At 42.8% G+C, this 14,383-nt stretch overlaps 1 protein-coding gene across 1 annotated transcript in view; it reads right to left on the bottom strand.

Annotated features, from left to right (window-relative positions):
• KDR (kinase insert domain receptor) overlaps positions 1-14,383 on the bottom strand; it is a 35,384-nt gene that overhangs the window by 13,567 nt on the left and 7,434 nt on the right. Inside the window, exons 6-18 of the mRNA XM_065404670.1 lie at positions 13,118-13,257; positions 12,345-12,516; positions 10,447-10,558; positions 10,096-10,259; positions 8,842-8,998; positions 7,091-7,214; positions 6,475-6,583; positions 4,375-4,719; positions 3,219-3,365; positions 2,847-2,978; positions 1,520-1,626; positions 989-1,124; positions 493-597 (exon numbers count right to left, since the gene is read on the bottom strand). Of these exons, the coding sequence (XP_065260742.1) occupies positions 493-597; positions 989-1,124; positions 1,520-1,626; positions 2,847-2,978; positions 3,219-3,365; positions 4,375-4,719; positions 6,475-6,583; positions 7,091-7,214; positions 8,842-8,998; positions 10,096-10,259; positions 10,447-10,558; positions 12,345-12,516; positions 13,118-13,257 (1,950 nt within the window). The remainder of the gene's footprint in view (positions 1-492; positions 598-988; positions 1,125-1,519; positions 1,627-2,846; positions 2,979-3,218; positions 3,366-4,374; positions 4,720-6,474; positions 6,584-7,090; positions 7,215-8,841; positions 8,999-10,095; positions 10,260-10,446; positions 10,559-12,344; positions 12,517-13,117; positions 13,258-14,383) is intronic.

Genomic DNA, 14,383 nt, shown 5'->3' with positions numbered 1-14,383 from the left:
GTTCCAGGGTCCTGGGAAGGAGGAATGATTCTGGGATCTCAGCTTTGTATTTAATGTCAAAACATCCACATCACTGACAATAATATTGAAGAGCGCTTTAAAATCAGCCAAGGAGTAAGCTAGCTGAATCGTTTCTCCCCCCCAGATAACGTCTAAGTCATCGTTTAGGATTTGACAGAAAGCTCACATTGCAGGTACAGTATGTAGGTAAACACTGCAGAAATCAACACTTGTGTAGGATTACTTGTAGGAGCAAATTTAACCTCTGCATCTGGGTAGATCTATAAAGTGATGGTAAAGAAGCTCTAATGAGCAACCTCCTTATAGTTAGACATAAGTTACATTATTCTCACAGCAATTGTTAACTAAACCCTTCTAGGACATCAGTACAGAAATTCTGATTGTTCAACATGCTTTGTTGGCTTCTGGATACAAGACTGGCAATACAAATACATTATGTCTTTTCAGGAGGCTTTTAGTCTTCATTTTTACCTTTCAGCATTTTTACTGCAACAGTTTTGCAGGTAGCAGTTTTGTCAATTCCAAATGCATCTGCTTCTATGACTTGACCAAATGCTCCACGCCCAAGGGGTTTACCTGGTATGAGAAGATTAATAGATTTAGACTTATTGTCAAAGCAATGGACAAAAGGTAGGACAATCATTAACTAAATCAACCCCCATGTTGGGAATGATGGTTTGGCACACACTGGGGGTGGGCCTATGTAGGTGTGAAAGTGGGGTCAGGAAACACAATAACTAGACTAAGCTAGCTTTTCCTGCAGGGTGGGGTTAGGAGAGGCCATGATCCAGCCATCTCCTGCACTGGCCCAAAGGACTGAGCCATCACAGAGGGAACACCCACTGCATCCTATCAGAGTGTGATGTAGTTCCAGGGGCAATTCTATGTGTGCCAGTCAGAATTCCACCACAGGCTCCCTGGGCAGTGTATTCTTTCCTCACCCCCATCCAAAATAGTGAAAGCACACCTAGCTTTAGCCGGTCTCTAGGAAACTCCCACTTGCTGGCATCATAGGGGAGACGTTCACACTGCTCATCCATAGGAACTTCATCAGGATCCATGATGATTGACAAGTAGCCAGTCTTTAGTTCCCCTCCACTGGCCTGGAAAACAATATCAGTTCTAGTCACATAAATGGTACGTGTTGGCTGGAATGAGGCAGTCACATGTACTAACTTCTCCCTCCTCAGGGTTTTAAAATTTCACAGAAATTCAAGTCTGTAGTTTCCTCCAACTACATCATTATGAATGTGAACACGGATCCTTGCACTTTTAATAATCAAAAGCAGTTCAAGCATTTTTTCCTCCGAATGCCTGGTCAATTAAAACCAAATTTCTGCGCCCTCAATTCCAGGCAGGAATGTTATGGTATTGAGAGGAAAAATGTGCCTGTTGGTTTAAGAACAATGGAAAGAAACAACACAAAAGAGCCATAGTCAGTTTTCATTTGTCATGCAAGACCAATGCTGGTGGGACAGTAGAAGAATGGTTTCGTTACCCGTTTAACGGTCCGGAGAATGATTACAAGAAGCAACCAGAAGAACATGGCAATCACTGCAGTCCCAACCAGGATAATGAGCTCCAGGTTCATTTTCTCTTCGGCGCCTGGGGAGAAACAAATGAATATCTCATTGACAGCTGAAAGCTTATTGGTTTAGGTCATCAGTTAAAGGACTGCATAGAGTTCCTTGTTCCGAAGGTTCATTTTAAAAGTGTCCCATGTAGCAAGCCAACTAAGGCAATGCTTGATTCTTATAGGTAGGAATATTGGGCCAAGTTCCATACGAATTACACACTGTGAAACCCCACTCAAGACAATGAGGAATGAAATTTTGCAGGAGATAGGTCAGCACAGGATTTGATCCATTGTTTTCTCAGAAGCTTTCTGATTCCTACAAATTAGTGCACAATGAAATGGCAGCAAGGATTAGTCAGACTCTTATGGCCAAATTTTGCCCTTAGTTACACACCTTGTTTTGGTGAGGCTGAATGTGCATAATCGAGGGAAGAATTTGGCCCTTTGCAATTAAGAAATAAAAGGTGAAATCTTATATTTTAAAGGAAATTGCTATTTTTGAAAACACAAAATCTAGATGAATGTTGAGCACCCAGAAATGAATAACTTTTTCTCATGCAAAGAAAAAAGTGATCACGCTATGTAGGAAATAAGATGTTGCAAGAATGATCCCCTGTATTATGAAACAACATTTCTAACATTTCTTTAACTTCTTAAACTGGGATATTTGATAACAAGCATCAAAGGAATTCCTTTCTGTCCCACCCCCATTTCTCAAAGTATGTTCCTGTACATTTCAGCCCTGGCGTCACATAGGTTCTCCCACACAATAGCACACTGGGTTTTTCCATTATATGGCCCATGATGCCTTGACAGCAGTGAAATAATTTAACTGTCAGCATTGTTAAGTATCCTCATTAATACCCACTGAGGTGTGCTAGGCTCTCTGCAGACTCAGATGCAGGTATTATCGCCTTGATTTGCACTCACTCTACGTTTTCAGGTTTTTCTCTACCACCATAATGGTCAGCTGTGATTTCATAATGAAAGCTGTGATTCTGGAGACCAAGATATCAGCCTCAAAAACCAAAATCACTGGGTTGCCAGCTTGGTGTGACCTCACCCATTTCGAGCTTGATTAGGAGCCTTATCAATAAATGAATCTGATCCACTTTGGCATAAGGAAACTTTCAGCAAAGGCACTGCTAGTACATTTTCTAAACTGTGACCAAGACATGATGCATAGGCTTCCTTTTTAGCAGTTATCATTTCAAGCACAAATAAATAAGAGAAGCAAATCTGTACTGACCTTCTACTGCAAAAAAAGTTACTGCTTTTTTGCATCCGAGGACATTGCAAGCAAGGCAGGTGTAGAGACCTCCATCTTCTTTCCTTATCCTGCGTATGGTTAGAGTTTTGTTCCCATCTTTCACAACAATACCTGAAAAAAGGAATTGTTCTTAATTCTGCTATTTGCATGGGCTCTGGTTGTTGTTAAGAATTCAATGGTTGCAATTATTTTAGCTATACTTTTGCATACACAACCCTCACAGTGTATAAAATACACAGGGCCACATTCTGCCCCCACTCCGCACTTGAACTCTGCAGTGAAATCAATAGGGAGCCCTGCGTAAAACAAATGACAAGTGAAACAAGTCATACTGAAGGAGCAGTTCCTCACCTGAGTCTTCAACAAGGGTTTCATTGTTTTTAAACCATGTGATGTGTGGAGGAGGAATTCCATTTGCTGGGCATGATACTTCTATGGTTTCACCAATGTTTGCTGTTTGATTCTCCAGGCTCTCTATCAATGTGGGGGCCACAGGCTCTGTTTGCATGAAAATAAAGTTATTGAGAGTTTCCAAGTATAATCATTTTTGTGATGCCTTAGCACTCGCTGCCACTTTTCAAGTTTGAGTCACTAACGTAGTCCCATGGCCTTACTGCAATAGCACCAATCATGGTGTTCCTGGAGAGCTCATATTTAATCTTCCACGATACACGAGACAAGGACAATAGCTAAGAAAATATTATAAGGAGAAGTCCTTTGTCTTTTACATGAGTCTGGTTTTATGATTTAGAGACCCCCAGGCTGATGGAGAAGAGGGAACTGGCCAGGAATTGCCTCCCCTCATGTCTCCATTTCCAACCCCACTACAAGAAAGGTGATATTGATAGTGCTTGAGGCTCTGATTCAGGAAAGCATCTGTATTCAGGACTGCCCATAAGCATGTGCTAAAGTACTTTCCTGAATCAGGGCCTAAGTTGCCACGCCAGGATTGCAAGACCTCTATGCAAGATCACTTGTGTTTGCATCCAAAGCCAGTCACAGGCATTGTTTGTGCTGAAATGCTGCCCTGCTTTTATAACAATTTTAAAGCATGACCACAGTTTCAAACCCAAAGGTTCAGTCAAACGTTAAGTCACAAGTATAAAGAGATCATAGATGTGGAGCTATCAATTTGTGCCACTGTTTGTGCCCATCAATAAAGAGACTTCATTTGCTTGCACAGCACAATTCCCTGCTTTTCCACACCAGGCCTATTAACCCTTCCATTTCTGTTCCATAATAATGGAATACTAAGTGTGACTGGCCAGTTCATCAGCACAGCAGATACATTCTGCCTGGACTTGACCTCATGCACTTGTCACGTTAAAGGCAGTCTCATTATTAGCAACTGCTTAAATCCCTTCTACAAGTGAGCACACCTTTAAATTGGTAACGCGCTAGGTCCTACAGCACTTGAGGATTCCTGCGACTGCAGTATCTTTGTTTCCAGCTATACACAGTCTGTGCATATAACCATCTACTTTGGTATATGTAAGTGGGTTCATACCTTGAACAGTGAGGTGCTTGACAAGACAGTGTTGAGTTTTAGTCTTTTTGTCCTGGGCTATGCAAACGTAATCCCCTCGATCTCGAAGAGAAATGTTACGGAGGATGAGCTCTAAGGTAACATTTTCACCATTGCTATTGGAAACTGTGGCATTCAGCTTCAGAAGATCATCCGGGTTCTTGCACACAGGCATTGGCAACCCCCCAAGGGGCCTCTGTGAGGTGCGAGGACTCAGTTTATACCAGGTAAGGTTTTCAAAGGTGAATTTGTCCGCAGTGCACTGCAAGGACATGTTATCCTTTTCAGTGGGTTGGTTTCTAGGTTGAAGGTTAATTTCAAGACCCCCTGCAAATTAAAAATAGCTCATTAAATAGTGCATTCGTTATATTAATAAAGTTCTTTCCTTTTATATTGATTAGAAAAAGCCATTTTGAAAATCAGGATTCACAGACTTATTGGGTTTGACTCTCCAGTGTTTTGCACCTTGTTTTACACTCACTTTGCCCAGGCATAAATGACTTCACAAGGCACTGGAGAATCAGGCCCATCATTCACATTAACAACAACAACAACAAAATCACACACAAGCAAAGTCCAAGGAAGATCTATGTAATTAATAGAATTGTCCTATGCAACCTTGCACTATCCTCAGCATTAACTATCAATTTTTGTGACGGGATTAAAAATATCATTTAGACCAAGATTTTCAAAAATGAATGCCTAAAGCTAGGTTCCTAAATCCATATTTAGGCACATAAATATGTGATCTGATTTTCCAGTGTCCTGAGACGCTAGAAGCTCTCACTGAAGTCACCCAGTTTTGAAAATCTGGATCTTAGTTTTTATAGAATCATAGACCTGGAAGGGACCTCGAGAGGTCATCTAGTCCAGTCCCCTGCACTCAAGGCAGGACTAAGCATTATCTAGACCATTCCTGACAGGTGTTTGTTCAACCTGCTCTTAAAAATCCCCAATGATGGAGATTCCACAACCTCCCTAGGCAATTTATTCCAGTGCTTAACCACTCTGACAGTTAGGAAGTTTTTCCTAATGTCCAATCTAAACCTCCCTTGCTGCAATTTAAGCCCATTGCTTCTTGACCTATCCTCAGAGGTTAAGAAGAACAATTTTTCTCCCTCCTCCTTTTAACAACCTTTTATGTACTTGAAAACTGTTATCATGTCTCCTCTCAGTCTTCTCTTCTCCAGACTAAAAAAACCCAGTTTTTTTCAATCTTCCCTCATAGGTCATGTTTTCTAGACCTTTAATCATTTTTGTTGCTCTTCTCTGGACTTTCTCCAATTTGTCCACATTTTTCCTGAAATGTGATGCCCAGAACTGGACACAATACTCCAGTTGAGGCCTAATCAGCGCGGAGTAGAGCAGAAGAATTACTTCTTGTGTCTTGCTTACAATACTCCTGCTAATACATCCCAGAATGATGTTCGCTTTTTTTGCAATACTGTTACACTGTTGACTCATATTTAGCTTGTGATCCACTATGACCCCCAGATACCTTTCCGCAGTACTCCTTCCTAGGCAGTCATTTTTCATTTTGTATGTGTGCAACTGTTCATGGATTCTGTTCATTTCATAACACTATTTAATTTTTCTCGTTTATAGGTCTTTATAGCTGTAAATGCCTAACCAACCAAAGATCCTGATTTAGATCTCACTTTATACCAGTGTTCACACTACTGTAACTCCATTGACTTTAATGGAACTGCTCATATACTTACAGTTATTTGCAGTGTTGTTGTAGCCATGTTGGTCCCAGGATATTAGAGAGATGAGTTGTGTGAGGTAATATATTTTATGGGATCAACTTCTGTTGGTGAAAGAGACACGCTTTTGAGCTCTGTGTAAGCGCAAAAGCTTGTCTCTCTCTCACCAACAGAAGTTGAGCCAACAAAAGATATTACCTCACCCACCTTGTCATGCTTAAAGTTAGAAATTTGTTTCAATGCTGAATAAGGACCATATTTAGTAGGCATAACAGAGACGGGTCATCATGAGGGTTTGAATCAGCCAAATGATGTGTTGAAGCAGAGGGAATGAGATTAATTTAACGCTGCTATGCAATCAACAAGCTATACTTACTGGTAACATGAAAGGAGATAACCCTCTCACCCACTCCAGCTTTGTTAGTAGCCACACATCTGTATAAAGCTGACACGTTTGCTGCTTGAATCACAAGGGTGCTTACAGTCTACAAGAGAACAAACCAAGCAATTTCATACCACATTAGTGCCAAAGGGCTTAAATGAGTCAAACCATAAAAGAGCTGGGTGCATTGCCATGTAGCTATCCACACAACTGTAAATTCCTGCACAATACAAATCAGTGGTGTTTCTGGTACCCAGGTCATCCTGGAGGTTGATGTGATATTAAAGTTTTTCCTAATGTCCAACCTAAACCTCCCTTGCTGCAATTTAAGCCCATTGCTTCTTGTCCTATCCTCAGAGATTAAGAAGAAATTTTTTCCCCCTCCCTCCTTTTAACAGCCATCTATATGTAGATTTCTATATATGTATTTTTAAATTGTGTTATACTAAAATTAGCAATAGGTTCCCACATTTTTTCTGCTCATTAATCTCCAGGCCTTTCTCTATTACAGTTAAACACAGTTGATATAATGTTCACAAATACATGAAATGCTGAACAGAACTCTCAAAAACTGGTCATTCCTAACTAAGACAAACGAACATTAGCTCACCTTCATTTTCCCAGCAATAGCAACAAACTGATTTTTAATTCTTTCAATCCGATTTCCGCCCTTTCTGTCCGTGATGTCTTTCCATTTCTTACATGCATAAGGATTGATTCCCAAACCAACTTGACTGAGAAATAGACAGAGAGATACATTTTAGGTAAGGAAAATCTCGACCTTCAAGAGACCATTTTTGTTCAGTTTAGAAAAAATATCAAAGATGGAACAATGGCCATATTATAAAACTGGGAAATGTTCCTGAAAACTTTTCTATGTAATTGTACATACAACCTTCCAAGACCTTTGTCCTTTATAAAACTAGGAATTCCCAGGCCTAGAGGTAAATAGCCTAATTAATCTGCGTAAGCCAGCCCAATAAGGATACTTGGAGGGAAGAAGCTATTTTGGGAACAAACCTCCAGTCATAAATTGACAATTCAAGTTAATTTCATTCAAAAGAAGACAGAGAGACATAGAAATCACTGGACTCCTTAAAAGAATTTCTTTAGGACAGTGGCTCTTGTGTAGGAAGTGACCAGGCACCAAAAGAAGCTAGTGGAAGTCATTTTATAAACAGGAAAGCAGAATGCTTTTTTTTTTTTTTTTTTTTTTTAAAAAGGAAGTCTGGCCTTGTGCTAGGCCCAGATAAGAGAAGCTGCATGTATCTTGGTCAGAAGCTCTCTCTATCATTGGCTACCATCAATCAGTGCAGTTCCTTTGAGATACGCTTTTACATAGATAACAAGCAGCATCGTATTCAGCAGCTGATGGGTGTAAAAAAAAAAACCCACAAAGAGCTGCAAGTCTCATAAACAGCAAATTTTCCTTGTGTTTTTGTACTTGCTGCTGCCCAACAAGGTTTGACTGATGGGGCCCACAGACGTGTTTGGAATCCAACAAGGCAAGATGCCAGCCAAAAAAGCATCAAACACAAGAAACAACAGTGGTAGAGTTTCATCCATGGTTAGCCCTGGCCTGGGGAATTCACTCTGTGCAACAGCCCACCAGATCCCAAGTCTCGCAGTCTCCGTGTAATGCTACCTACATCTAGCTCATTTTGACTATGTTTGACAACCTGAGGGCAGTTTGGGCCTACTTGCTGTAATAAGTAAAAGCTTGACTTAAATGGAAGCAAAATGGGAACTTTGTCTGCAAACACTGTCCAGCAGCAACAGTTACTGAGCGTGGTTCTGTGGCTGACACCTCATTTAGTCATTTACACCTGACAAAAATCAGGGTACAAAATGCCCCTCATTCTCCAGTCTGGCTGAGCTGCATCAGTGCAAGGAAAGGTGGCTTTATACCACGTCTGTGGCTCGCCAATCCCAGAGATGACCCTAGCAGAAATTAGCAACTCTAAGGCTGCTCTCTAACCAATGCCCAGCTGCCAATGGCCCAGAGGGGTTGTTTCAGTGCAGTGGGAGAGGGGGAGATCATCGAAGCACTGAAATGGCTCCAGCCATTCCCTCTTTCCCTTGATCACACCACCTGTGCAGGGCTGCAAGAGGGGTGGTATAAAGCCACTAAACTGTTTCGACACTACCCAGGGAGTCCCCTTACATTGAGGAATCTCCAAGTTAAATTGGATTTATAACCCTTTTGCACTATCAAAGTGCTACCCAGGGGGTTGGCTGCTTAGTGTTTGATTTGGTGCATTTTTATATTTTTGTAAAGCGCCTACAGCACTTTAAAAAAATCTCTGAATAGTTACAGAAATAAAGTGGTGCAGATTAACTGGCAAATCATGTTGTACTTACTTAGGGCGGAATGTACACTGTTCCTCTAACTGCCAGTACCACTGGATATTGACTGGGGCCGGAATGGCATAGACTGTGCAGGTTAGGACTTGAGTAGTTGCATACTTGTAGGAATCAACAGGAGCCAACAAAGCATTCTCCCCAATCTGAGGTGGAACTGTAGGAAAAACCTGCATGTTACATGCACAGACCATCATAAAGGAGCGACATTCTTTGCCTTGTGCCATTGTCTCTTGCTAACAAGAACACAGTTTGTTCTGAAATGTACAAAGTCTCTTTCACGGGGGTTTCTCTCTCACCGTGACTCCCATACGCCTTCCAGGGTCTGAGCCTGTGTGATTCTGAGAGCCTCCCGCATGGTGCTGAGTGTCCACAACTCCCACTGACCTCAGCAGGGAGCAAAAGAATCAAGGAAGAAGTGCGCCGACTTCACAGAGTAGCTTCAATACAAGCCAAACGTTCAGCAATCCTTCCGTTGCTTACTTACAGCTACCCCTTACAAATTACCCTTCAGACAGCCCTTTCCTTCCATCACTGTCCCCAGCCAAGGAATTTATATTACTTCCAGCATTAGGTGACTGGCCTCCATTTCCCACTGTGCCCCCACCTAAACCGCACTGTACTTAGCAGAGCTGCTCTTTTGAAGACCTACTATTTTGGAAGCATCTAGACAAGTATGTTTCCTGAGGAGCAGTGTGGAGGAGGGGTGCCGGAGAGAGGGGAATGGTGGGGGGTAGTGGGGGGGGAGGAAGGGGAGGCCAAAACAGAGCTGACAGTGGCAGGAAGGATGGACAAGGCAGATGACGATGGCGGGGAAGACTCGTGATACAAAAGCAGCAGGAGAGAGCACAAAGGACAGGAAAAGAGCAAGACACAGAGGCAAAGAAATAATACACAGAAAATAAAAAACAAAAATCCTTTTATCCAACAACAAGGAAAACCTGAAACCTCGTGAGTTGTAAAATACAGCATGAGGATCCAGCTGGAGACAGATTCAGTGGATGGTTGAAGCAATGTCCAGGCAAGGTTTGAGATGGGACTTCTTTCCTGCAGTCCCCTGACTTGGTGGTTTTGAATCACCTCCTTATTTTTTTTTTTTGCCAAATTTAAATCTGGATAGTACACAGATCAAGGGGAGCACAGGGCTCTAAGAGACAGGACTCCTACCAGCTCTTTCTGTCAAGGAAGGGTTAGTACTCTATACACACACATATACAACCAAAGAGGAAAAGGCACTGTTTATATCTCACTTACCATTCACAGCCAGGTTAAATGTGTGTCTCTGTTGCTCCTTGTTAATGGGGTTTGTAAGTACAATGGTGTAATTCCCAGCATCCCTTTCACTTGCCTCAGTAATTGTTAACGTGTAACCAAGTTTAATGGTATGATTTGTGCTGATGGCTTTTCCATTTTTATACCTAAAGAAAATACATGGTAACTTAAATACTGAAGAAGTGAGGTTCTTACCCACGAAAGCTTATGCTCCCAATACTTCTGTTAGTCTTAAAGGTGCCACAGGACCCTCTGTTGCTTAAATACTTTAGAGAGTCAGCTTGACATATAATACCACAATCTGTTTTAAAGGCATCACATTCTGACTCTTACCATTTTGCTTCTGGCGGAGGATAGCCTGTAAATCTCACAGGGATTTTGACTTGGTCTCCTACCCTTGTCTCCACCACAGACCCCATTCTGTCCAAACGGATAAAAGGTTTTTCTGCAAGAAATTAATTGATGGGCTTGAAACAAAACATTGCCTTTCCATATTGCCAGAAATGTAAACTGTCTCCAATTTGGTTGTATGTAATTGGAGATGAAAGGCAGCAGATGTAAATGACAAAGTGGTCCATGTACCAGCACAGGCACTTGCAGTATTACAATCCATGAGGTAAATCCTCAGCCCAGGGCCCAGCATAACTACTGGGGTTGAGCACTAGGGAGATCCATTAGGAAAAGGGGAAGAGGGAATCCTCCACAGGCTTCAGAGGGGTTCTGAGGCAGTGAAGCAATGGAGCACTCCTGTGTGGGAAGGACAGGACAAGACAACATACATAGCAGTGGATCCTCCAGCCCCAACCTGCCTCTGGCCCATGTCACATCCCTAGGGATGCTCTGTGCCACACAGGGGTATGCAGCCCCTCTCCCCCGGCCATGCCTTTTCCTTCACCCCTTGCACAGAAAAGTGGACTAATTCAGCTACCAGGGGACTCTCGACAGCAATAGAGGCAAGAGTCTGCTCTCAGCTCCACACAGCAACTCTCAGTCCCAATGCTCTGTCCTCCCTAGCCGCTGTTGCCGTGTAACAAAACAAGCAATGCAAACCAAGTGCTGTAAAGTATGTGTTGGTAACACAATATCGCATTTAAACCTCTCCAAGGTTTCCACTTACACAGTCAGACAAAAAGGGCTCAATTTTTCCATTTCAGCACATAACAGTACTCAAAACTTCACGTGATACAATTACATAATTGAGCAGAGATTGAAGCTATCTATCTGAAGTTCTGCAACCCAAAAAATCCCACAACTCTGAAAGGATTTACACTACTTTTCTGCAACCACAGAAAGCAAAATTGTAATCAGCCCAACAGCATGATTGGCCTTTTGGCTAAGATCAAATAGAGTATCCGTTTAATATCTGATACAGCTGTGACAGAGAAGGGGGAACTGTTTCTGGTCCTGGCAGAAGAATGGACTATGATCAGTGTGAACTGAAAAAATCAAAATGCTGATGCTGAAAATCAGACTTAGTCACAACTTCAAGTCAGCCTTAGTGCTCCTGTGTAAGACATACAGTACATCCATAACTAGCAGTGCTGCTGCACTAGTTAATATTGGATCAAATCCTGCAATTCTTTCTCACTCATTCAAAAAAATCAGCTTTTTGTAGCCAATGGAGTTTTGCCTGATTGAGGACTGAGGAAGGATAGGATTTGGCCAGAGTCATTTCCTCTGAGTCATTTCCTTATGACCAAAAGTAAAGCTGAATCCAATTTTCAGAATGCAAAAAGCCGCGGGCTGGATTCTGCCACCCTTATTCATGCAAGTAACACCTTTCTCTGCAGGTAGCCACAATGGAATCAATGGAACTACCTGGGGAGTCAGGTACTATTCAGTAGGAGGAAGAGTGGCAGAATTTGACCCGAAATATACAGTTTCAACTTTACAGTACCACATAGGGAGAGATTAAATAGAGGGACCGCCAGCCATTCTGAGTTTTAGTATCACTTTTTCTAGACTACGTAACAGCTTTCAGTGATAATCACATACAAGGTCCTAAGAGAAAACCCTTTAACATTAAAATAGAAAAACCTTGAGCTATAACAATGCTACTAAAAACAACTAGAAGCAATGGAAACACTGTGGCTGACAGTTCAGAACAGAAGGCTTATACGACAAACGTTTTGATTGACATACTGTGCAGCTAATTGCTTTCAACTTATGCATTTTCCATCCCAACAATCCCCACCTATAAATATCCAGAATTAAATCAGAGAATTCCATACCATGGACAATGACATATGTGCTGTTTTTCTTTGTCATAAGGCCACTGAATGCTGTGCAGTTGTATCGGCCTCTATCATTTAAGGTCACATGGTCTATGGTAAGAGTGCTTACGAACTTCTTCGGCTCATTCCCTGATGATGTTTTTAAGTCTCTGACTGTAGCACGTTTTCCCTGTAACAGAGTAAAAGCTCTGAGAAGCAGTTCATTCCAACTCTTCCCCCGATCCTCCACACCGGTGGCGGATTAGCCACTGGGCCAATGGGGAACGTGCCCAGGGGCCCCGGACAATTGGGGGCCCCCAGAAAAATGGACACCCCTACACCCTGACCCACTCCACCCAGAACTCCTTCCAGGGAGCAGAGAAGCCCTCACACTCCAACCCCACTCCCCGGCAGTAGCGCTGGGCAGGCAGAGCGGGGCAAGTCCCCATGCCCCAACCCTGCTCCCCAGCAGGAGCGGTGGGGGGGTGAGGGAGGAACTGCAGGTGGAAGGGGTGGGGAGGGTCCCCCACTTGCTCAGGCCCAGGTCCTCACAAAACCGTAATCCAGGCTATATATTATATAGGCTGGTGATTCCTTCTCTTCATATATCATCAACTGGTTTGTTAATATTTACAGAGGAGCGGGTAAGTGGTTAACCCAAACTTTAATTGTATCTGTGGAAGCTAAAATAACCATGGGAGCTAAAACACAGGAGCATCCTTTTGTATTTCTAGCAAGAGGTTGCTTCTTTCAGGGCTCTAGGGCATGGTATTAGGAAATGATTGTTTTACCTTAACAGAAGGGTAGTCCCATTTGAAATCAATTCCAACATTTGGCTCCGTCCTCACAGTACAATTTAGAACTAATTTCTCCCCTGCTGCCAGCTCTATTTGGTGATGAGGGTTCATAGTTAAGTCATAAATTCTGTATCCTGGAAGAAGCAAAAGGAACAGAGTTTGAAAAAACATTCTGCTAAATGACGTAAGGATGCCGCTTTCCCAATGGCATTTACTCTCTCCCTTAGGAGTTACACCCACACAGCAGAAATCCCAGAAGCTTGAGTGCAGTGGGGAGATGGGCATACACCCAATTTCAAAAAGTGGAGATGAAAAGGGTAAGGGTGCCCAAAAGTTGTACTGACACACAATGGGTCTCGGGCAAGTACAGTCTACTTTCAGATTTTAGCACATGCAGAGTGAGTGGGCTACTGTGAGGCCATTTTCCAGAAGCTCCCTCATGGTCAGACACAGTAAGATAAAAGAAGCTGACATGGTGAGACATCAGTTCTTCTAAGCTGGAGTCAGAGAGAGATGTTTGGAACAGATCCTGGGAGCTGCTAAGCATCCTCAACTCTTATGGAAGGGTTTCTTGGCCCCTTGCAATGTTAGAGAGCACTCAGAGGAGAATCTCAATGGTGAACCACAAAATTCACAATAGCATGGAAACAAACCCCACTCCCCAAATATTATGATAGACCAAAAGTGGGCATCAGGTGATGTGCTTGGAACTTTACCACCACCAACAATTTGGCATTAGCAAAACTGTGCAAGGCATAAAACCTGTAATAAAAAATGTGAAATATGACAAAACATATCCAAAAATCCCAAATGACTCAAAACCAGGCAGAGGATGATGAATTGTGGGGAAACTGCTGCCCCTAAAGGGAGATGGGGTGGTGAGATACTCCCTATTTTTCTCTTCCTCTCTTTAGGAATCTCCGAGTCTAGATGAGAATGTGCTGATCCTACCTCACCAAGCCTCAGTGTCACAATGAGGCTCGGGAGGTGGGGGATTGGCCTCTTCCAGCCCTGGAGGTGGGAGTGTGCTCAACAGTCCAGGAGGAGGTCATTGCAGTTTCAGCATGGGTGGGGGCCTAAGAGGAGTCCTCATGTTGCCCTGGAGGAGCAGGTAACTTCAATGTGTCAGAGCCATATTCATCCAGTTAGGCCCAGGACATTAGCGTGCAGGGAAACAAGAATGTCTTGGGGTCAGGCCAGGTTTTGCATTTCTAGTGTGACATGCTCCCCTGTTTCTCCTCACAGCAAGCTAGAACCCTG

Source organism: Emys orbicularis, chromosome 5 (genome assembly GCF_028017835.1).
Source record: "Emys orbicularis isolate rEmyOrb1 chromosome 5, rEmyOrb1.hap1, whole genome shotgun sequence".
In the NCBI taxonomy this organism is placed as follows: Eukaryota; Metazoa; Chordata; order Testudines; family Emydidae; genus Emys; species Emys orbicularis.
Note: the sequence above shows the minus strand (reverse complement) of the source record. Positions and strands in the feature narration are given on the sequence as shown.